We start from the raw sequence: 24604 nt of genomic DNA on the forward strand, positions 1-24604 counted from the left end.
AGGATATTAATAACATCACTGGTTAGCTGGGAAGGATACCTGGATTTACAGGAAAGCTGCACTTAAGAATGTATCTCAGTATGTTAAAACAAAGCCATTCAGCTCTGACTGCTTTTATTCAGATGACCCTAGATCCTTTGATTTGTGTTTCCCTTGTTGTGTTCATAACTGGAAAAGCTGGAGGCCCGTAGAAACTTAACCCTCCAGTTCCTCCATCAAGTTGTGTAACCCCCATTAAGGAACAAATTATAGATTCCATGCAAAGGTAGCTAAATAGGACAACTGGCCTTTGACTTAGAAAAATATGCTACTGGAGGGTGCATCTAGTAGTGGGGAGAGTGGGCATTCAACTCTTCCCTTGCCTAATTTTTCCCCTCCTCCAAATTGTCCCCTTCTCAGCAGTTCTTCCTGTCCCAAGTTTAAACCCCAAAGGATGTGAAACAGGCTGGGCTTCTGGAACGCAGTTGTGGCTGTTGGCTCCCTGCAAAGTGTGCCCCTAGATGTAGTGGACCTTCACAAAAGTAGTTCTTCCTCAGACACCCTAAATGTAAAAATCCATCCTATTAGCCCAGCCTTTTATTCTGCTTAGAGCACAGCCAAGAGACATACTTGTTGTCCAGCTACTAAAGCACTGCTGGAATTGCATTGAGGTGCTAGTGACTTTTAGCTACTCTACATGTAACTTGTATATAAGGCCATGATTTTAGAGCATTGAATGTGTGTTGCCAAGGTGATGGAATTTTACAGGCTGCTATTTGATAACTTACGCAACAGCCCTGAATGCTCTCTGTGTGAGAGAGATGGCGTTCTCAGGGTTGTTCTTCTGGTGCTTGTTGTGACGTTTTATAGTATATGATCTCGGTGCAAAGACCTCCTTTTTAACCTCCTTTAAAAAAAAATTTTTTTCTTACCAGCCTCCAGATGCACAGGTACCCTACAGTGCAGAGGGGCAGCCATTGGATGGATCCACCATGGGCATCCCTCAGCAGATCTTGACAGTCACTTCCCCTCAGAATATATCTTCTCCGCAGATGGTGAACAAGCACCTGTCAGCTAACGTACAACTGGCCTCTGCTGCTAGGATTGGTAACCAGGCTTCAGCTGCTGCAGTAGTACCCGTGGAACTGGAGCACCCTCCGGCTAGCTTTGTGCCTGCCAGTCATTCCCCTGTGCTGCAGGGGCAGCCTTCAGCTCCGTTTGTCAACAGCATACAAGGTTTGGCACAGGGCCTTGCTAATTCCTCAGCTCTCCAGTCAGCTCCGCAAGGAGTTGTGGCAGCTCAGCAACCCCAGCAAGTTCCCCAACAGGTGGCATCTATGCAACCAACTCAGCAAACCGCTCAGCAGATGGCATCTACACCACAAGCTCCCCAACAAGTTCCCCAGCAGGTGGTGGCTACGCAGCAGCCTCAGCAAGTTCCCCAGCCGGCAGCACCCATGCAGCAGTCCCAGCAGGTGGGCTCCATACAGCAACCCCAGCAGGTTCCCCCACAGTTGGCATCCATGCAGCAGGCTCAGCAGGTGGCATCTATGCACCAGGTTCAGCAGGAGGCATCCACGCAGCAGGTGCAGCAGGTGGCGTCCATGCAGCAGGCTCAGCCGCTTGCCCCACAGGTGGTGCCCACACAGCAGGCGCAGCAGGCGGCATCCATGCAGCAGGCTCAGCAGCAGGCTCAGCCGGTTGCCCCACAGGTGACGTCCATGCAGCAGGCTCAGCAACTGGCATCCATGCAGCAGGCTCAGCAACTGGCATCCATGCAGCAGGCTCAGCAACTGGCATCCATGCAGCAGGCGCAGCAGCAGGCGCAGCAAGTGCAGCAGGCGCAGGCGCAGCAAGTAGCGTCCATGCAGCAGGCGCAGCAGCAGGCGCAGCAAGTGGCGTCCATGCAGCAGGCGCAGCAGCAGGCGCAGCAAGTGGCATCCATGCAGCAGGCGCAGCAAGTGGCATCCATGCAGCAGGCGCAGCAGCACGCGCAGCAAGTGGCGTCCATACAGCAGGCGCAGCAGCAGGCGCAGCAAGTGGCGTCCATGCAGCAGGCGCAGCAACTGGCATCCATGCAGCAGGCACAGCAGCAGGCTCAGCAAGTGGTGCCCACGCAGCAGGCGCAGCAGGCGGCATCCATGCAGCAGGCTCAGCAACTGGCATCCATGCAGCAGGCTCAGCAGCAGGCGCAGCAGGCAGCATCCATGCAGCAGGCTCAGCAACTGGTATCTATGCAGCAGGCTCAGCAACAGCCTCAGCAAGTGGTGCCGGCGCAGCAGGCGCAGCAGGCGGCATCCATGCAGCAGGCTCAGCAACTGGTATCCATGCAGCAGGCGCAAGTGCAGCAGGCGCAGCAGCAGGCGCAGCAAGTGGCGTCCATGCAGCAGGCGCAGCAGCAGGCGCAGCAAGTGGCGTCCATGCAGCAGGCGCAGCAGCAGGCGCAGCAAGTGGCGTCCATGCAGCAGGCGCAGCAGCAGGCGCAGCAAGTGGCGTCCATGCAGCAGGCGCAGCAGCAGGCGCAGCAAGTGACGTCCATGCAGCAGGCGCAGCAGCAGGCACAGCAAGTGGCGTCCATGCAGCAGGCACAGCAGCAGGCGCAGCAAGTGGCGTCCATGCAGCAGGCGCAGCAGCAGGCACAGCAAGTGGCGTCCATGCAGCAGGCACAGCAGCAGGCGCAGCAAGTGGCATCCATGCAGCAGGCGCAGCAGCAGGCACAGCAAGTGGCGTCCATGCAGCAGGCGCAGCAGATTGCTCAGCAGGTGGCGTCCATGCAGCAGGCTCAGCAGCAGGCTCAACAAGTGGCATCCATGCAGCAGGTTCAGCAGATTCCGCAGCAGGTTCCCCAGCAAGTGGCATCCATGCAGCAGCCCCAGCAGATGCTTCGGCAAATGGCATCTGTTCAACAGCCTCAGCAGATGTCCCAGCAAGTTCCCCAGCAGGTGACATCCATGCAGCAGCCCCAGCATGTTCCTCAGCAGGTGGCATCTGTTCAACAGCTTCAGCAGGCAGCAGCCATGCAGCAGTCTCAGCAACAACTGGGTTCCATTCAGCAATCTCCACAAGTTCCCCAGCAGATTAGCTCCTTCCAGCAATCTCAGCAGATGGGTCCCATTCAACAGCCCCAGCACGTTGTGTCTGTACACCAGGTCTCTTCCATACCACAGGCCCTGGCACCAACACAGCAGTGTCTGCAGTATCCAGGAATGCCCCTAGATACTTTGGCACAGCCTTCACTGTCCCAGCAAGAGCAGCAGGCTATTCAGTTGCACCAATCCACAGATCAGCATCCTTGTGTAATGCAACAGATGTTATTTCACCTGCCTCTGCAGCAGCAAAAGCAGGAGCAATTTGTTCTCCATGCTAGCTCCATAGAGCAGCTGCCAGCTGTGACTCAGCAAGACATGGAAAAGCAACTGCAGGCTGAACTCTCAGGTTCAACTCCAGAACAGGTGGCTTACTCCATGCAAACACACTACCAGCTGCAAGGCCAAGAGCAGCTAATATATCCAGCACAGCCCCCACACCAATTACCAGCCTCAGAGCAGCTGACACACCAAGTACAGCCAACCAACCAGATGCAGGGCCTAGAGCAAGCCGCATGTCAGAGGCATGTCACTTACACAGTGCAGGGCACGGATCAACCTCCCTGCCCAGAGCAACGGGTTTATGCCGCTCCTGGGGTCTATTCAGGACAGCCCCTGGACCAACCAACATATCCAGTGCAGCCTTTTTACCAAGGGCAGGCAACTTACATTACCCAACCACCACCATATCTTGCTCAAACTCCAGAGGTCCAGCAAGCTCACTTAGCAGTACAGGTCACCGATCAACCAAGTTTGGCCATGCATTCTCCTGAGCGATCATTATATATGATGAAGGATGGTGACACTGGCTGCATGGATCAGCCGGTTTGCTCATCGCAACCAATGGAAATCCGTGCTTACCCTTCTGAGCAGCACCAGCCTGAGCCACCAACGTATCTGATACAGCAAGATTCTGGCATAGGGCATCAGCAGCTACAGCCTCCTAACATGGTACAGAGGATTGCAGAAGGACAACAACCAATGACCCCCTTTGGCCCATCTCAGCCGTCTTTTATATCACAAATGCAACCACAGCCTCCTTACCAGGAACTAAGCCAGAATCCTATTCCTCAGCTGCTCAAAGCCACAATCCCCCAGCCTGTCCCAAACATGTTACAGACTCTGTCTTCTGTGCCAGAACAGCTGGATCAAGCATATGCATTGCAACAGCCATCAGAACTGCCAGAGCTTCTACACAGTGCTAGTCTCCTCCAGCAGCCTCAGGCATTTCAGCCAGCTGACAATAACCAACCATTTGCCCCTCCGTCAGTACAGCCAGCATGTGTTCAACAGCAGCCGATGTGTCAGACATCAGTGTTATCGGCAGAGTCAGCCGTCCAGAAGCAGGTGCCTTCTAAGAGTCCTGTGGAAGCACCTGTTAACCAGCAATCATCTCTTAGTGCAGTGACTCAGACACACCAAGGGCATGTTCAAGGACATGATACTCCACAGGTATGCCTGTTGTCATAAAGAGTCTGTTTTCATGCATTTCCCCCCTAACCGCAGAGAAAGAGACAAAAAATGGCTTGGTATTTCAATCCTAGGATTTAGTGAGGTGTTTTTTTAAATTCTAAACTTCATTCCATTAAATAACAGCCATGCGGAATCTGATTAGGATCGGGACCACAGGAAGTGGGGGGTTAACCCTTCCCCCCTTGTGCCACAGTCCTGATAACCATCCCAGTTTGCCACAGAAGGGAAGCTGCCACAGGTACCAACCTAAATAAAACTAAAGCAAATGTGTGAAGCGAGAAAACAGATACCCAGAACCAAAAAGATTTTTATTTATTTAAAAGTATTTTTGATGCTCCCCTTCATCTTATAGTATCAGGGTGGTTTACAAAATATAATAATTATTATTTTAAAATCCTAATAAACTACAACAAACCACAACAGAAAGGTGGATGATACATAAAATAGGCATAATGTCCTCTAAAATAGTCAGTATAGGTAATGTCTTCTGCCTTTTTAGCCACACAGGACTCCAAAGTTTTAGATTGTACTAAAACAGAAACTTCATGGATCATGCCTTCAGGATCAGTGCATACAAACAACCATATTGTAGAATGTAATATCTCTTAAGATAGTTAATAAAGAATGTATTATTTATTAAGATAATTTGCAGCTACCTTTCCACTATAAAAATAGTGCTCAGGGCAGCTAAAACATCCCCCAAAATTACAGTTAAACTATTTAAAATCCAAAAAAACAGATAGTATGGATTGCTAAAAAGACGGGGCCAAACAAACCGCTTGTAGGAGATAATTCTACAAATGGGATGTGACCTCAGGAATGACCCTCTCATGCATCCTGTTCAATTTAGCAGTTACTCAGGTTGGGACACAGAGAAGGGCTTCCCCATCAGATCTTATGGTGCAGGCAGGGTGATATGAGAGGAGACAGTCCTTTCAGTACCATGGACCTAAGCCATTTAGTAGTTGGTAAAGCTGTCATAAAAAGGGGTTGGTCTGGGACTCTATTCTGCTTGTGGAATTGGATTTTGGACTATGAGGTTGAGATCCTCATAGCTTGGGTTCATTTATGCTGAACTGTGTTTAGCATGCTGCTGTCAAAGTTACTTTTTCTTCAGTGCAAACAAATCTTTTAAAGAGAAACTATTGTCCTTTTCAAGAGGGTGCAGAATTAAAAAGGAAAAAAAAGTCCCCTCGCTCCCATTTTCTAATAAATTCTCGCTAATCAGATTTGAGTGTTTCTAACTGCAACAAAGAATTTAGATAAACCGGCAGGCATAGCCTTCTGTGAGAGCTATATGCAGGTGAGACTGCATTTGAACAATTGAACAATTGTTATAATCAAACAGCCCTGTCAAAAAAAAACAAAGAGAAAAGATAGCAAACCCAGCCCCTCCTTTCATTGATTCCATGCCTCTGCAAACCAGATATTCTTCCTATTACCTCTTAGTCACCCCATGTTGTTGAGCAATCCTGGCGATCTCAACCAGGATCCTTCACTGCCCGGCAGTCTTTTTCCCCTTCCAACTCTGTCTCATTCCTGTCCTATTATTATTATTATTATTATTATTATTATTATTATTATTATTATTATTATTATTATCCCGCCTTTTGCCCAGTGCTGGGCCTCAAGGCGGCCTTACAAAGTTTAAAATATACATGGGGGGGGGGGGGAAACAAAACCATAAACATTTAAAATACACAGCAAAATTATAAGACATTAACATAGATGGAGGGCCAGACTATTCTCCAAAGGCCTGCTGGAACAAAAAAGTTTTAGCCTGCTTCCGAAAGCCCATCAAGGAGGGAGCCAGCCTAGCTTCCCCGGGAAGAGAGTTCCAGAGCACACTGGAGCAGCCACCGAGAAGGCCCTCTCCCATGTTCCCACCAAGCGTGCCTGTGAAGAAAGTGGGACTGAAAGAAGATCTCAAAGCACGGGCAGGCTCATAAGGGAGAATACGGTCTTTCGAATAACCTGGACCTGAACCATATAGGGCTTTATACAGCTCCTACTGTCCTATGTGAACAACCTGCCCCCTCCTTTATTGGTTTCCTTTCCCCTTAATGCCCTGTCTCTTTTCCTTAGGTCTCTGCCATCACAACCTGAGGCTTCTGTATCTCTGTCCATTGCTTACTCTGCTCACTTCCTTTAACTATCTGGTCCCCTTTGTTTAAATTGTCTCCTGAGGTCTCTTCTCACTCATCCTACTTACCTTGACAATACAACTCTCCCTAGGGTTAATTCAGACATACTGACCTCTCATTTCTCTGGCAGCCTGTTCTATCCTCTTCTTAACTCCTATGTATTTACTATTGAGTTTCCTGATTACAATGATTATCTTTATTCCATCTGGGTCACAGATCAGATTCCTCCTCTGTTAATGCCAGACCACAAAGAGGACTTTCTTGGTGTTATCATCATCCATTTGTTTGTAATCTGTTTTCCCACAACTTTGTGCCCAAGTGGCTCACAACCTATCAAATGAACAGCAGTCATGTGCGATGCTGGATTTCAGTTTTGATTACCACCCCTGGAGTAAGATGCTGTGCTAGTTTATCTCTAGAACATGTCTTTAATTGTATTTAAAAGCTCAGACCCAGGTCCACAGCATGATTTGTTCAGTTTTAAATATATGGATCAGTTACTTATTTTGCTCAATATCACTGTGTGATATTGCACATCAGTTTTCTCCCTCTCCTTTAACAGGTTTCCACCTCAACATCAGAGCAACAACCAACAGCCCAAAGGCAAGATTCTACTCAAGGGTGAGTCTGCTCCAAGATTAATTCATTCGGCTGGCAGAAGAAACAACTGCTTAGAGCAGGGTGGTTAAAGTAGGTGAACATCTTCATTCTCTGTAGAGAGAAGACCAACTTGAGGCTTGGAAGTAGGAGGAAACTGTATGTGTTCAGTCAGAAGAAGGCTGGAGGAAGGATAGTGGGATAACCGTTTACAGAAATACGTGTAAAGAAAGATTGGGACATCCCCATTGTTCTTTACATACCAAGAACGTTAGTTGAATTTGGCAAAGTAAGATTTAAGTTAAATATTAGGAATTTTCTAATCAAAAGAGTAGCATGGTAAAACAAAAAAAATGTATGGATTTTCTTCACTGGAAGGGTTTGGCGAATTCCAGGCATTGCTATACACCCAAGACAACTTGCTAGCCCAAGTGGAGGCCAAATGGCACCTTGATTGCTAGGGTCAAACCTTTTTTAAAAAAGAGTCTTTCCATCCTCACTTATCATGGTGCCACCAGGCCTTCCTTTAAGGACTAGTCCTAGCTTCCCCACACCGCTCCACACCCAGCTCTGGTCTCCCAGTAACTATCAGACGTTACTTGAACTTACAAGTCATGAACATTTAATTTTGTTTGCTACTTTGTTTTTTTGAGGGTGGGACTCGCTCAAAGCAGGGTAAAACAGAAAGGAGCAATACTGGAAAGAAGGTGATAAGACAAAATTGTCCGGTGCACAGGTTCCTATATTCCAGTGATAGTCAACTTGTAGCCCTCCAGATGTTTTGGCCCTTTGCTCCTTTCAGCACTAGCCAGCATAGCCAGTGCTGAGGGATTATGGGGTGGGTGGGCTAGTAGACCAAAACATGTAGGGGGCCACAAGTTGGTCACCCCTGAATATATTCCTGTACAAACTGTAATGGATGCTGGTCATAAGAAAGATCCTATATAGGAATATTTTAAAGAGATTCTCTCTAAAATTAAAAAGTAAACCATGCAAAATATAGAGTGTGACAAACAGATACAAGGCCTGGTTGTAGGAATGAAACAATAATAATACTCCATTTAATTGTAAATTAACATGGTTTAGTGGTCAGATTTGCACCTCTGTTTAGTAAATATATAAAGATGTATCAGAGCTCCATCAGACGAGCGTTTTATTACATGCTCATTACTGGGCACTCATGGATTTTCGCAGGTCCCTCCCACGACAGCCGTCCGCCTCCTGTGTGCCTCCTGCCCCTTCTAACCTTCTTCACATGACAAAAAAATACCCCAGTAAGTCTGACTTATTTTTAAAGATGGAAGGTGCCGCTATCTCCTGCTTGTGTGCAGGAGAAGCAGCACGATCAAAACAGCCCACTGAATGGGCCACTCACACATTGTTCACTTCCTCTTTCAAAAGAGGAAGTAATGAGGGACAAATGCGCAGGCAGAGATGCAACAGTAAGCAAATGCAATTTCCTCCCGCGTGATGACACTCTCAGTACAAAACAGGATTTAAATCAGACTTTTTTACTTGCTGATTTAATTCATTATTTAAATCACTTTGATTTAAACCAAATCCACCACAGTTCACAGTTGTTCTCTTACCCTCTGTGCTACATAAACTCACAGTGCTTGCTCTTGTCCCTAGGCAGAGGTCAGCAACAGTTCCAAGGTATCTGAAGTAGCAAAGATCGCTAGTGGTTCTTCGAGTGGTCTCTGTGCATCACACATATGGGCTCTGAGCCTGCGCAGGGCCAGGTTCGGAAACTTCTCAAGCTGAAAATCTTTTAGGCGGGAACCCCTCCCCCACCGTCCACTGAGCATGCTCAGGGGTTCCCGCCTAATCCCCTCAGTTCTCTTCAACCGCCTGTGGGTCAACAGCGTTTGGAGACTTCTCTTGGTATAGTGCGCTTTTGTTATACCATAGCTGAAAAATCTATCAATTTTTCCTTCTTTCTCTTGTTTCTCCAGTTTTCTATCTTTCCTATTTTTTATTTTTTTAAAAATTGTTTGTTCATCGGTGTCTTGGTGCCTATCATCAACGCCTCTTCAAGAAGTGTTCCAGTTGTGGACAGAAAATAGCACAAACCGATGGACATTCTTTGTGCTTGCTCTGCTTGGGGGAGACTCATGTTGTAGAGTCGTGTGCCTTTTGCTTGAAGTTTTCAAGGCAGGCACGAAGAAACTGCGCAGAGCGCCTTCGGGCTACTCTCTGGGAAAAGGCTTTGGAGGCAGTAGACAAACCGAGAGCGGCTCGCGTTTCTGCATCTCCACACAAGATGGAGTCTATGCCCCAAAATCCTCCGACAAGGAGTGAAGCCTTAGTGGTTCCCCCCTCCTCCTCTCAGTCCGCAAAAAAGGCGGCAAAGAAGATCTCTAAGAGAGCGAGAGAACACTCTGAGGCCGAAAACCCTCAGAGAAAAAAGAGCAAATCCATGACAAAAAATGGAAAGAAAAAGTCATCGAAACCGATTCCGTCGGTACCGAGGAGCCCGGCACCGAGTACTTCGGTACCGAGCAGTGACACAGGGCATAGAAGCCCGATATTGAGTCTCTCACTACAGAGACCTCCCTCGCATGCGATAAGCCCGATACCGAGGCTATCGCTACCGACACCTTTTTCGATACCGAGACGGGCGACCCCATCTTCGCCATCGGTACCGAACCCACCGCCGCGTGAGGAGCCGGTTGCTAACTCGCCAGTCCCGTCGCCGCTGCATATTGTCACGGTCCCGAGTGACGAGCCCAGTGTAAGGGCATCGATTTCGGAAGGTGAAATCAGGGGCTCCTTGCTGGATAATACCATTGCAGATCGGAGACCTTTTTCCCCTCAGTACCGAGAAGACATAGATACCGACAGCAACCACAGGTCGATACCGAAGGCTATCGATACCGAGAAACACCTCCTTATGGATATGGCCGTGATCGTTCACCAGCTTCAATTCATTCCAGTCGGCAATATGCTGCTTACAGCGAAAGACCCAGGTCCCCACAGAGGGGTACGGGCTACTATGCCGATTGGCAACCCCCACATTTTCCTCCATATTACTATGAGGACTGGAGGCACAGAGGGCACCAAGAATATTACTACCCTCAAGAACGCCCGTATGACCCATACCCGCGTTTTCGTCAGCCACCCTCCGAGACGGTCTCCCGTCCACTGCCCCCGGAGGTTGCTGCAGCCATGCCGCCTCCGCCTCAACCAGCGGTACCGAGGCGCTTGCCGCAACCAACGCGAGCTACGGTACCGACCACCACGGTACCGACTCAAGCGTTACAACCACGTCCGAACTCAGGGATGATGCCACGCGTTTTGGACGTCTTATCGGAGGAGGACTACCAGTCTGACTCCTCCCAAGAGGCTTCACCGGTACCATCCATTCCCTCCCCTGATGACCTTGTAGGGACTTCGGATGTGGTCTCCCCTTCAGAAGACCTATCGCACTTTGCCGATCAAGTGCAAAGGATGGCGAGATCATTGGTGATTGAAATGTCTCAACCCATTGAAAAATTAAACGATCCAGTGTACGACGATGCATACTGTGAATCAGCTACTCCAGCAGCCATCCCATACCTGCCCGTGCTGTTACGCACTGCACAGCAGTCGTGGAGGCTGCCCTCCTCTATGCCACCAACGTCCAGGAGGTTAGACAATACATACAAAATACAAGAAAAGACTGCTCCTTTTCTTTTCACCCATCCCAAGCCCAACTCCATAATTGTAGAGGCATCTCATAATTGTAGAGACACAATGCACCTGTAGATAAAGAAGGCCGTCGGCTGGACGGCATAGGCCGAAGAATCTATTCTTCAACTGCATTGTCATTACGTGTGCATAATTACCAAGCCACCATGGCAAAATACCAACTCTTCTTGTGGGAGAAGATGGCATCCCTGTCTGGTTATCTGCCAGATGACCAAAGGGATCTGGCAAACGTTTTTTACACTGAGGCCATGACATTATCAAGGCAACAGCTTAACACAGCTCGCCACGCGACAGACTGCGCCTCAAAAGCCATGGTAGGGTCCATAGCCCTACGAAGACATGCATGGTTGAGGTCAGCAGGTTTGTCTCAAGAGGCACACTCCCGCATTGAGGACCTGCCTTTTGATGGAGACTGCCTATTCCATTCTTCCACCGATGAATCGATGGAGAACATCCAAAAGGCCAAGAATACGGCCAAAAAGATGGGAATTGGGCAGCAACAACAGATCCAAAGAGCATACCGCCCGAAACACTGGCCTAGGGCTTAACAACAGTTTCAGCCCAGACAGCAACAACAGTTTCAAGATCAACCCCCTCTGTACCAACCCCAAGGTCAGTACAAGAGGCAACAATTTTCAGGACGCTTCAAACAAATCAGAAGCAAACCAGACCAAGGTCAAAGACGGCGTCTTTGACTGCCCCATAATTATAATTTCTGCACCTAAATTTGGTGACATCCTTGCCCCCTTTTATAATAGTTGGACCACCATTACCACCGACAGGTGGGTCCTCAACATCATTTCTCGGGGCTACAAAATTGAGTTTACCACCCTCCCTCCCCTAGGAACCGCAAGGTTCTCTCCACCTACATACACTCTATTGCAAGAGACCAAGTCTCTTTTGGAGAAGGGCGCCATAGAGCGATTACCAACTCATGCCTTAATGTGCGGGTTCTACTCCCGCTACTTTATGGTTTCTAAACGGGATGGGGGGCTAAGACCTATTTTGGACCTTAGAGACCTGAACAAGTTCATCAATCCTAAAAAATTCCAGATGAACTCCTTAGCAAGCATCTTACCTTACCTTTCCTCTCCCAAGGGGACTGGTTTACTTCCATTGACCTCAAAGATGCTTACTTTCATGTCTCAATTTACCCTGACCATCGCCAATTCCTCCGGTTCATAGTAGGGGAAGACATTTTCCAATTTAAAGTGCTTCCGTTTGGTCTTTCTACTGCTCCCCGAGTCTTCACTAAGTGTATGGCACCAGTTTGCGCCTTTCTGAGAACTCGAGGGATAGAGATTTACCCCTACTTGGATGATTGGTTGATAGTGGCTAGTACGGAGCAGGAAGCCACCCGTAACACCCACCTTACCATCAACCTCCTTAGCGAATTAGGCCTTTGCATCAACAAAGAAAAATCAAATTTTCAACCAACTCAAAAAATTAAATTCCTTGGAGCAATTCTGGACTCAACCCGCTCCAGGGCTTTCCTTCCGGAGGATAGAGCTGCAACATTAATTCGACTTGCACTCAATTTTTTTCACTCCAAGACCATATCTGCTTTCCAGGTGCAAAGACTACTAGGTCTCATGGCGGCAACTGTCAGCGTTGTCCCTTGGGCACGCTTACACATGAGACCTCTACAATTGTGGCTTCTGCAGGAGTACGACAATACAATGGACGCTCATCGAGTGAAATTGTCGCCCCCTACCAAAGTAAAGGACACTCTTCTTTGGTGGACAGATCTGTCCAACATTATGCAGGGCCTGGACTTCAGACCTCCACTGCCATCTCAACATCTGATGACAGACGTATCCCTTCTGGGCTGGGGAGCCCACTGCGGAGATCTTACAATTCAGGAGCGTTGGAGCCTTTCCGACAGGAAAAGGCATATAAATGTCCTAGAACTGATGGCCATCCAAAAGGCACTGTATGCCTTTCAGCAGACCTTGTCAGGACATGTCATCCAAATCCATACAGACAACATGGCTGCTGTTTGGCATATAAACAAACAGGGTGGAACACGGTCTATGGACCTGATTACCCTAACGTTGGACATTTGGCACTGGGCTATCGCCCACGACATGACCTTATCGGCCATTCATATCGCAGGCCAGGACAATATCCTGGCAGACAACCTCAGCCGCACCTTCGTGGACACGCACGAGTGGCAGATGAAAGACTCTGTTCTCGAACTGATCTTTCTGGCATGGGGACAGCCTGCAATGGATTTATTCACGTCACCAGAGAACGCCATCTGCAACCAATTCTGCACATGGGCGGGTCACGGGACAGGATCCCTAGGAGACGCCTTTGAGAGGACGTGGACAGGACAGCTGCTGTACCTGTTCCCCCCATACCACTCCTATCCAAGGTGATCCTGAAGTTGCGCACAGACAACGCCAATGCCATATTAGTAGCACCTTGGTGGCCAAGGCAGCCGTGGTTCACTCCGCTACTCAAACTGTCCTCAGCGGAGTTTATCAAACTGCCCCAATGTCACAACTTAATCTCCAAGGAGAAAGGACTCATTCTCCACCCAGATGTCCGGTCCCTGAGCCTGACAGCGTGGAGAATCAGGCAACAATAGATAATCTATCCCTGCCTGCTGATGTATGGGACATTATTCTGGCAGCCAGAAAATTGGCCACCAGAAAATCATACGCTAAAAAGTGGGAAGTTTTTTCTGCTTTTGCCTTTAGCAGAAATGAAAACCCATTTACAGCACCTTTACCCATTGTGCTTTCTTTTCTTTTTTCTTTATTTAAAAAAGGACTCAAGTTCTCGTCACGTAGAGTTTATTTGGCAGCTATTTCTGCCTCTCACTGTTGGGTTCAGGGATGTTCAGTCTTCACCCACCTTTTAACCAAATGTTTCATGAAAGGTATGAAAAATACCATCCCACCAGTTCATTCCTTTGTTCTTCAATGGAGCCTTTCCGTGGTGCTCAAGGCACTGTCTGCCAAGCCCTTTGAGCCATTAGCAAAATTGGACTTGCGATTGCTGACTTTCAAGGTGGCATTCCTCGTTGCCATCACGTCTGCTAGATGTGCATCAGAGTTAGCGGCACTCCGTATGGACGCACCCTATACGGTGTTTCATGCTGGCAAAGTGGTCCTTAGACCAGACCCAGCCTTTCTTCCAAAGGTTGTGTCTTCTTTTCACCTTGGACAGGATATTACTCTGCCAAGGTTTTTTCCGTCGCCGACATCCCCCCTTGAGGTGACATTACTCACCCTGGACGTGAGACGTGCTCTCGCTTTCAACCAGTCCAGAACAGCAACTCTCCGGAGATCCCAAAGACTTTTTGTTTGTTATGGGGGCAAACAAAAGGGACTCCAAGCATCTCCGCAGAGAATATCTGCTTGGGTTGTTCAGACTATCAAATTAGCCTATGAACTCGCTGGCCTCCCGTTGGAGGGGAAAGTGCGCTCTCACTCCACCAGAGGAGTGGCCACTTCTACGGCTTTTGAAAAAGGGATCGCTCTACTAGACTTCTGCAAAGCAGCTACCTGGTCGACATCTTTGACTTTTGCCAGTCACTACCGCCTGGACATCAGGGCGCGCAGAGACTGTGCCTTTGGGCATGCCGTCTTATCGGCAATCCTATGACTACTCATATACCAACTGACACCACCCACCTCGGGTAAGTCAGCTTGTTAATCGCCCATATGTGTGATGCACAGAGACCACGAAGAAGAAAGACAGGTTGCTTACCTGTAACTGTAGTTCTTCGAGTGGTCATCTGTGCAGTCACACAACCCTCCCACCGTCCCCACTATGGTGTCATTATTTTTGATCACCTGGTGGTTCTCAGTGAGACTGTTTAAGCGGTTTCAGGAACTGAGGGGATTAGGCGGGAACCCCTGAGCATGCTCAGTGGACGGTGGGGGAGAGGTTCCCGCCTAAAAGATTTTCAGTTTGAGAAGTTTCCGAACCTGGCCCTGCGCAGGCGCAGAGCCCATATGTGTGACTGCACAGATGACCACTCGAAGAACTACAGTTACAGGTAAGCAACCTGTCTATTTCAGACAATTATTAGGGCAAGTTCAATTATGCATCTATGTAATCAGGCTTGACTATCCCTTGTTCGGACCTCTGAACAGCGGACTGTTCACAGCAAGGGAAAAAGAGACACCTGGCTTAAATAGTTTAAGGTACAATGAGAGTCACAGGGAATGATTTTCGGCTTTGAGAAGATGTAGTCCTGCATTGGTGAATGAGTTGTTCTGGGTGATATTTTTTCCTTGGCTGGAGAGAGACTTTCAGAGCATTGAAAGTGATATTGATAGATTGTTCATTGCCTATGCTGAGAACAGTCACCCCACTATTTCCTCTGGGGAACAAATTGTGCTGGTTTTTGTAGTGATTCAAAAACTGGCAGCTCTTTTCTAAGCAGCAACAGTAGTGAGATGAAATAAATGAGTGCGTTGGCACTAGTGTCTGTCTCCAGCCCGCTCCAGTTTTTGTCCTTTCAGGTATTAAATGATTTGGCGGGCACAACCTAACGTCAACCTGCTTTTTAAGCTAACTTATATGTGGAGAATAACATTTTACATATATTCATGTGCGGAAGCTACAGAGGGTAAAACTATTCTATGCTCAACTTCTTTTCCTGTCTTTTTAGACTAATTCCTGACCTAGCCACTCTGAAAGAAGGTGCCAATGGGTGTGACCTCCCAAGTGGAAATGGCAAACAAGACAAGAGCAAGCAGAGGAGGACCTCCTGTGCCCGAACAGAGAAGGGAACCAAGTTTCAGCTCACTGTGCTGCAGGTTTGTATGGTTCAAACTTGAAGCTAAGGTGTGTGTGTGTGTGTGTGTGTGTGTGTGTGTGTGTGTGTATGTATGTATGTGTGTATAGGTCCAGATTGGAATTCAGTGGCAGAACATTTGTTTGGAAAAAGTATTTTGATTGGCTTGGACCTTAACAGAATCCACCTTAGAGTTTGTTTACCTGGGCCTTTGTACTACTAGTTTTACAATTCTGCTTGCTACTCACATTTATTTATTTATTTATTACATTTATATACTGCCCCATACCTGAAGCACCTGGCAATACTTCACTTTAATGTCAGAATAAATTCTGTAGCCATTAATTCGTTTCTCTGGTTAATGTAGGTTAAGAACTAACCCTTTGGCTCAATCAGTCCTTATTCATAACTATTTCAGATGGTGTGTGTGTGTGATTGTATATGCAGTTCAGGATGCAGTTCATTAGGGGTGCAATCCAGCTAACTTCCCTCCACCCATGGAAGGCTTCCATCAACACAATGGTGAGGGTCATGGCTTTCGGTGATTCCACTTCCTCTCTGCAGCTCTCTATGCCCCCAAATCTGCTCCGGAGGGGCACGGGGGAGGGAGTAAATCTTTGCCATCTCCATTCTGCTGACAGAAGCATTCAATTGGCAGAGATAAACTACTTGGATTCTGCCCTAGATAATGGAGGGCAATGGATTATGGGAAAACAGAATGGAAAACTGTTCTTCAAGGTTTGCTTTCAGCAGAATAGTACCTTTTTATTTTACTTACACCTGTTATAACATTTGTTGTGCTTGGAAGCAATCTTTATGGACAGTATATTGTGGGACAGATTTAGAAAATTGCATAATGTGCCACATAAAGTAGTTAATTACATGGCATAAATTAATGTTTACACATTATATTGGTTTGTGCATCTGCCATAACAGATGACAAATTACTTTACAGTTTTTTGCATGTCTGGTTAGCTGGAATTTGTCCTTGAAGCTTCATGTGATCAAAATGCATGGGTTAAGATAAATCACTCTTAGGACAGTGCAATGTATGAATGGGACCTAGAGTACTTCCACAATAACATTTTAGTGTGGAATAGCTGTGCTTTGTTTATTCACATTTTAGGATACACACACAGACACACACACAACACTGTAATACAGTCAATGTCATCCTATATATTCCTTGTTGCATCTTTTCTCACATCCAAGAAAATCCAACATTTTCCAGAATGGAAGAGTAGCATAAATTACACAGTTCTATTTGCCCTAGGTATTACTGTTCCATCTTTGCAGTGGACACAATTTTATCATCTAGTTAATTTTTTAAATCATCTTTTAGAGCTTTTCTACATGAGGCTGTTAATTGGCTGGATCTACTTGTGGTTTTGTTGCAGAATTGAGATCCAAGCACTACACAAAGAGCTTTTCTGCTACATAACCTCTAGGTGGCACTGTGATATAGGAGAATAGCTCAAATATACAAGTAAAAAAAGTTTTCTTTAGCTTTTGCAATGAAATAGTGGACTTTCCCTGCTCTAAAGAAACTTGCCGAAAGTGCTCTTTAGACACAGAACCATAAATAGAGGGTCACAATATCATCTAAAGAACCATAAACAACCACGAGTACAGAATGATGAGTGCACATTAAATTCCTTGTGTAGAAAAGTCCTAAATCAGCACCAAAGTTGGTCTCCAATTTTTTTTAAATGTATTAAAATAAGTGAAATAACACTTTTTATCATGCTGTTGCAGTGTAATACATGTGTATATTTATTATTTATTATGTATTAAAACATTTGTATCCTGTCCTATATCACTGGGATCTCAAGATGGCATACAGATAAAATCATACAATATATGTGTGCGTGCATATTTAAAACCTTTCAGATTGTTGCCATTAACCACATAATTAAATGGCGCTGACCAGAAAGAGTTTTTAAAATCATTTTTAAAAATGGCAATCTAGTGTTATAGCCCTATAATACTTCATTTAAGTGGTATTCATATTTATTTATTTTTAAATTACAGCTGGAAAAGCATTTCCATGCAAAATAAAAGGCTGATTAAAACCAACAACCTGGGCGATAAAATGGTGGTCACTGCAAGATTTATAGTGAATGTATGCTGAGCTTTAAATGGCTGCTGAGTTGAATTAGACCTTCTCCAGCCACAGCAGCTATGTCATGCCCATTGGTATGGATGGAAAATAATAGGACAAGCATACAGCAAAAGTCCAATATCTCTGATAGTGTGGGAAATCAACTGCAGTTGTGCTCATAGCTTACAGTGGCTTATAGGAGAAGAGCAATCATTATTAGTGCTAGGAGCCACTCATCTAGAAGTTGCCATAGAATCCAAAGTTTATTGAAATCAGGTCATAATTGAAGGGAAAGACTTGAATATACCTTGGAAGGAAGAACAAAAATTATATTTACAGATCTCCAGTCAATGCTTACAAGGCCAGCTAATGGGGCAGTTGAATCCCAAGGACCATCTGTGTTGGCATTTCTTATGAGAAATGCCACAGAAGTGAATTGTATTTATAAGCATTGTCATAGCTTAGAATGACATATAGTTATCATGATAATTTTCTTTTTAAAAAAAAACCCTCAAAGGTAATTGACAGTGTTGAGCCTTCTTAAGTAAAGGTAGTTAATTATTGTTGCTTTATTGTTGGATTAGTGGTGCCATTTTATGAGATCGATGTTGCACTGAACAAGCACAGGTGATCCTTGCTTGCTAAGAATCTGAGAAGAGCCGTGTTCTGTCTCCATTTAACGGCACAGTGACTGTTCTTTCTTTAATCAGGTGTCAACGTCAGGGGACAACACTGTGGAGTGTCAGCTTGAGACTCATAACAACAAGATGGTTACATTTAAATTTGATGTTGATGGAGATGCTCCCGAAGACATTGCTGACTACATGGCAAGTTTTATAGAACCTGTTTCCCAGTAGATACTCTGTTATTAGTGGCATTCAAGCTGGTTTCTTGTTTAAATACGCTGGTTGCTCAAGGCAATGTACAATTACTTGTGTCCTCTTTGTAGCATATCTCAAATTATGGAAACCTCTGAGGTCTAACCTTTCTCTTGCACTTGACATGCCCTTTGCTTGCTTGCTTATTTATTTATTTATTTTTGCATTTATATCCCACCATTTTTCCTCCAAAGAACCCAAGGCGGTGTACATAATCTTCCTGCTCTCCATTTTATCCTCACAACAACCACCCTGTGCTGAGAGTCTGTGACTGGCCCAAAGTCATCCAGTGGGCTTCCATGACTGAGTGGGGCTAGAAACCGGGTCTCCCGACTCCCAGCCCAACACTTTAGCCACTGCACCACACTGGCTCTCTTGCACGGATTATTTTGAGAATGAGTTTTGAGTGACTTTGGGGCAATATCCTAAAATTGGAGAGGATTGGGCAAGGGGGAGGGGGGCGCTGTTAGAGGAATTACTGAAAAGTGGAGATGGAAATTTAACTAAACTCTAAAAATGCTTATAAACCATTTGAACTAATCTTATGGAAGTTGTTATTTCAAGCTTTCTGCAGACTCTTGGAGGTCCATCTGTTCTTCTTGGGTAATACAGTTCAGAATGGTATCTTTGCCCTAAAAATGAGAACCTCAAGGGGGAGGGGGGAAAGTTCGATAAACAATTCAGGGATTGAAATTTATTTAAATCAACGAAAAGAAACGTTGTCTTCTTTAGACATAAGTCTTGCAGCCTGACCATTACTTAGAAGCCAGTCCTACTTCATCAGGTGGGACTACTTCTAAGTATGTGTGTATAGGATGTTATCCTCAGATACATACCACAGAACCCATTGATCTCCTGTGAGGATGTGGTGTAGGGGGATTGTAGTTTCTGATAGGTATTGATGCTGAAATATAAGTTCAGCACCCCTTATATGTATGATTTAGGATTATTATACAGTTGCACTGTTTTGACAAGCAGTGTTTAAGCAGAGCACAGTGAATGGATTGAGAACCCCTGAATATAACAGCATCGCTGAAGCTAAGCAGGTGTGGTTCTGATTCAACTCTTGGTTGGGAGTCGCATGTAAGAGTGGGGGGTTAGTATAATGATATTATGTTAGTTTAGTAATTCCTTTTTAAAAGAATGCTTACATATACTAATATGATTTTAGTATCAGTATGTGCCGTCTCTAATTACTTGTGAATCCTGGGATGATTTGCTAATATATGGGCATTGACTGAATTTCAACATTTTTGGCTGTATAGGAGGTTTCTTTTTTGCAGCCAAACAGTATTACGCTTTTGGAATGCTACAATCTCTCCAACTGTACAAAATGTGAGAAGGTGATATTTAACAAAGGAAGTAAATGTAGTATTATTTGGAAAATATGGCCCACTTTTTAGAATGTGTTCAGTGGGCATTATCCAATGGGGCGCTTGTGCTCCCGCCAATTCTTTTGAGCCCCACTGATTCCCTTCTGCAAATGGTGGATTCCGCCATTTCTATTGTGTAAGCAGAACACTGCTTGTACACTGCTTATTCAGTGGAGGTTTAGTGCTCCCTAGATGAAGCCCTGAAATGAGCAAAAAATGCTCCTTTCTGGATCACGACAGGTCGGTGGAGTTCCCTTATGTGAGCTCTGCTAAACTGCCCTGTTCCAGAAACAAGCATTTCTGCTCATTTCAGGTTGCCCTCAGAAGCACTAAATCTCCTGCTTTAGGTCAATTTCCCCTCCTTTATGTTTTGAAATAATTGCAAATTCTTTGCACAATATATTGTGAATACATTTTGGAGAAAATATTTAATTGAGGTATGTGAATTATTTTGTCACTTTGGTGTTATTTTTTAAAATATTTGATGTGGTAAGTTAAGTTGAGTGGGAGAACATGGACTTTAAAAGGGAATAGTGGGGTCTCTGTGGATGGGTGGTGGATTTCTGTCCTTTAGGCGATCTTTTAGGTGGAGGGTGGGTGATGTCCAGGGCGTGGGGGCCACATTGGCCCTCTCAGAATCCTGCAGGGTGCTTCGCCCCTTCCAAGCTGCTGCCCAGATCCCAGTGATTTTGCACATGAGGAGTGCAGACCTTGTTTCCCAGCAGAGTGCGGCTCATGGCAGCCTGCCAAACAGCTGTTTGTTGGGAGTCCCATTCTGCAGAAAGACAGGGCACACTGGAAACGAGGTGCCCGCTCCGTGCATGCCTTCTTTTGGGGCAGTGACAGGGACCAAGGGGGCCGCCAAACACCCATGACAGGCCACATGTTGCTCACCCCTATTTTAGATGGATACTTTTGTAAATTTGTATGATTTTAGTGGATATGTTATTGAATATTGTATTTGGTGTTTCTTTGTTTTGTTTCATTTTTATTATTTGTAAATCACTTTGTGACTTTGTTTGGTTGTGTGAAGAAATACGTAAATGTAGTCAACTAACTATCTTCTGCCTTGGCGTGTTTTTTTTCCTTTCCCACTTACTAGGTTGAAGATAACTTTGTGTTAGAAAACGAGAAAGAGAAATTTGTTGATGAACTGAGGGCTATCGTTTGCCAAGCCCAGGACATAATCCGCAGTCTTCCTGTTGAAGATCGAGCCTCTGGTGCAGAGTCTGCTTCTGATCCTGCCAACAGCCAAGTAAGTTTTGTTTGTTTAGCAGTGCCAGTTTTCTGGGAAGGTGTGTGCTTGTATTGGGAAATTCCCTTTTTATATTTATCTATTCGTTTTTAATTCAGACAGGATCTTCTGAACAAGTTCAGATAAACCCAGCATCTACTCAAACTGGCAGTAAGTAACTATTTTAAAACATTTAACATTGAAGGACCCAAAAAAGAAAAAGAAAAAGAAACAAGCGAAACTCAGGTGAAAGAAATGGAAATAGTAGACTTTTTGACAAGGGCTAAAGCAGATTCTCTTGTCAGTTGTGTTGGCTTTTGTCCTTTAAATCCTACATGGTAGTTCACTCTTTGAAGAGTGTCCTTTGTATGGGCCTTTGGTGCATATACTTGGCTCTCGGCAATGTTTCTGATAACTGTAATGGAAGACTCTAAAGCAGCCTTGTTCAATCAGGTACCCTCCAGATGTGTGGACTCCCAACTCCCATCATCTCCCAACTCTCATCATCTCTGGCCATGTTTGCTAGGGCTGGTAGGTGTTGGAGTCCAAAACATCTGTACGTAGTTTGGGGAAGGGTGTTCTAAAGATCTGAATGTTATTATCCTAGGCTGAGGTTAGCCATAATACCAAATACTGACCTCTTAATAGGCATTGCCAAGTTGGTATTAGCTCTGGGGTTGATTTGGTGAACTAAGAAAGAGCTCTGGAATTTTTTTTCTTTGGGAAACTAGTGTCTGAATTCTTTCATTCTGGTTGTTAGTAACTCCAGATTTATACTGAAGGAGGTGAACTCTCAAGCCAGCATTCGTTATATGTAGTTTGTGGTGTAGTTTCAAATAATTGACAATCACTTATTTCTTTTTGAGCTTGGGTACAAAGTGTTATCTGAGTTTAATCAGCAAAATTCATATATGGTCATGCTGTCCATTGTGAAATGATGCATACACACTTAAATGACTGAGTTTTCATGCAAGAACTGCATAAGCAATGGTTGTGAGAGGGTGACTCCATGTTGAGTATGGGTTTTCTCTTAGTGGAAGTGAAATAGGAATATGAACTGTCAACTCTATTCCTTTATGTGGAACAAAATTAGTCAGTTACCATGATGGACTACTTTTCAAAACTGAGTCCATAATTTTACTTCTTGGACTTTGATTTGTTACTATTAAGCAATTTTTATTTCTCTAATTCTTGACATTGGATTTTATTATTTTTCTGTGTGTCTGTCTACTATTGATTTGTAGTTTCTACCAGCTCCAATACACATGTCTTTGTGTCCCTGGAGGACTGGAACGCTTAAGACCTTGGACAGGATCCAAAGATTCACATAATTAGTTCTGTGCACTTAAGGGTTTTTTGGATGTATTTTTGAAACAGGGATCTTCCTTACCATGTGGCAAACCAATTCTCAAACTATGTAGTATCAGAGCAATTGTGAAACTGATGGGGCTTTCCAAAGCAGATTGTGATATGCACTGGGGTCAGCTGCTCAAAGATAAAAAGTCAACATTTTCACCGAGCTTGCTTAAATCTTGGGTGAGCTTGAAGTAGCTCTTTGGATCTCAGCCCTGCAGTCTATGGATGGCTACATGGTGGCCAAGTATACTATCTTCATATTCTACTGAGCACATTGATGATTATAAGGGGTAAACATTACAAGCAGTAATGCAGCTTCTGTTGCTGACGGCAGAAGGCTGCCAATTTTTTGTGTGGTATAAGCAATTGTCTTTAGTGAAGTGTTGTATATTTATTTTATTTTAATTGTATTAAATGTCTAATAAAATTAATTTCTCTAGGTTTTGCATAAGCAGGGTAGACTCTGAATGATAAAACAGAGGGTATAATGCCATCCAGTTACAAATCAGACAGCCCTTTTGTGACATCCTGCCCTCAGTGACCCACAAGCCTCAGTCCCTATATTCACTAGATATAAGAGACACCCAATATGCCCTGTTGGTTCCCTTTGCCCACACAGAAGAAGTACCCAAGAAATATGAACACTATTGGTAGCACAGAAAGATTAACAACACATGAGATTTTATATTTTAAAAACAAACATATTAAAGTTTATTTAGTATGAAAGATGTTACATCATATAATTAATCATTCAGTTCTTGGTATATTCTACCCCTTGGTATATTCTTGGTATATTCTACCCCTTCTAACTCCCACTAACTCGATGTAGCTTCATCAGTTGTCTCCTATCTCTTAACTCACTGACTATCTGCCTGTTCTCCCCTTATATAAACTCTGCATGCACACACACACACACACACACACACACACACACACAAGTCTCACCCACCTTTTACTCACTCTCTACCAAACAATTAGCCCTAACTTACCTGGGTTCTATCTAACACAGCAAACACATATATACATTAATATAGATACAACATGGCAAGCAGTGTGATTTTGTCACACACCTCTTCTTAAGCGAGAAGGAAACACTGGATTAAAAGGAAAAACTGTTGAAATTGGATAATGACCCTATTATTTTATGGATAACTTTTTGATCTTATTTCCTTACTGATTTGGGTTTCTTCCCTGGCAGCCTAGAGTCATTGACTAGTTTTAGGTACTTTGGCATTGCTGTTTGACTGCTTCAGCTGAAGTGAGAGCAATTGTACTGCAATGCATTATTCCTGTTGAGGCCTGGGGCAGTCTGCACCTAGTGTGCCAGCACATGCCTAATCCATGACTTTAGAGAAGGCAGATATAGGGCAGGTGCATAATGGCACAATGCTGACCCCACTGAATAGATACACATACAACCTGAGGTAAATACGGTGAGGTCGCAGTCTCAGAAGCCTACAGTCTCGGGTGGTGCTATTAGTGATTCTCCCTGAACTGAGAAAAGAACAGTGGAATTAAGGCAAAACAAAGACAAGATGGCTTCACCACCTCACCGTCTTAAAATTATGTATTTAAATAAGCAAGGAATGAAAAGTCATGTAGAGGTAGGAGCTGTCCTTCATGCAGCTGCTCAGCGGCAGAGCTGAAGATAAAAGCCAGGTATTACAATCTTAAACACGTTTACTCAGAAGTGGGTCCCACTGAACTCAATCAGACTTACTCTCTATAAGTGTGTTACGATTAAACCCTTGGTGTCTCAAGGTCAAAACCAGGATTCCGACTGTTGGACCATGCTGCTTTTAAGGCTCCTGTTTGCAGCAGTAGTGCTGTTTCAGGTTTATGTAAATCTTGGGTTCTCTCTCTCTTTCTTTCATGTTGCACACTTCAGAAACGGTAGAGGAGTGATTGTCCCTTATGACTTTTCCCTCTCTCTCTCT

The 24604-nt window shown here is 45.0% G+C and overlaps 1 protein-coding gene across 1 annotated transcript in view; it reads left to right on the forward strand.

The window, feature by feature from the left end:
* WNK3 (WNK lysine deficient protein kinase 3) overlaps positions 1–24604 on the forward strand; it is a 135236-nt gene that overhangs the window by 92836 nt on the left and 17796 nt on the right. Inside the window, exons 11-20 of the mRNA XM_063119456.1 lie at positions 915–1415; positions 1452–1520; positions 1710–1913; positions 2136–2300; positions 2343–4517; positions 7245–7303; positions 15600–15747; positions 18537–18653; positions 21180–21332; positions 21431–21482. Of these exons, the coding sequence (XP_062975526.1) occupies positions 915–1415; positions 1452–1520; positions 1710–1913; positions 2136–2300; positions 2343–4517; positions 7245–7303; positions 15600–15747; positions 18537–18653; positions 21180–21332; positions 21431–21482 (3643 nt within the window). The remainder of the gene's footprint in view (positions 1–914; positions 1416–1451; positions 1521–1709; positions 1914–2135; positions 2301–2342; positions 4518–7244; positions 7304–15599; positions 15748–18536; positions 18654–21179; positions 21333–21430; positions 21483–24604) is intronic.

The sequence above is a fragment of the Elgaria multicarinata genome, chromosome 3 (assembly GCF_023053635.1).
Source record: "Elgaria multicarinata webbii isolate HBS135686 ecotype San Diego chromosome 3, rElgMul1.1.pri, whole genome shotgun sequence".
Taxonomy (NCBI): domain Eukaryota; kingdom Metazoa; phylum Chordata; class Lepidosauria; order Squamata; family Anguidae; genus Elgaria; species Elgaria multicarinata.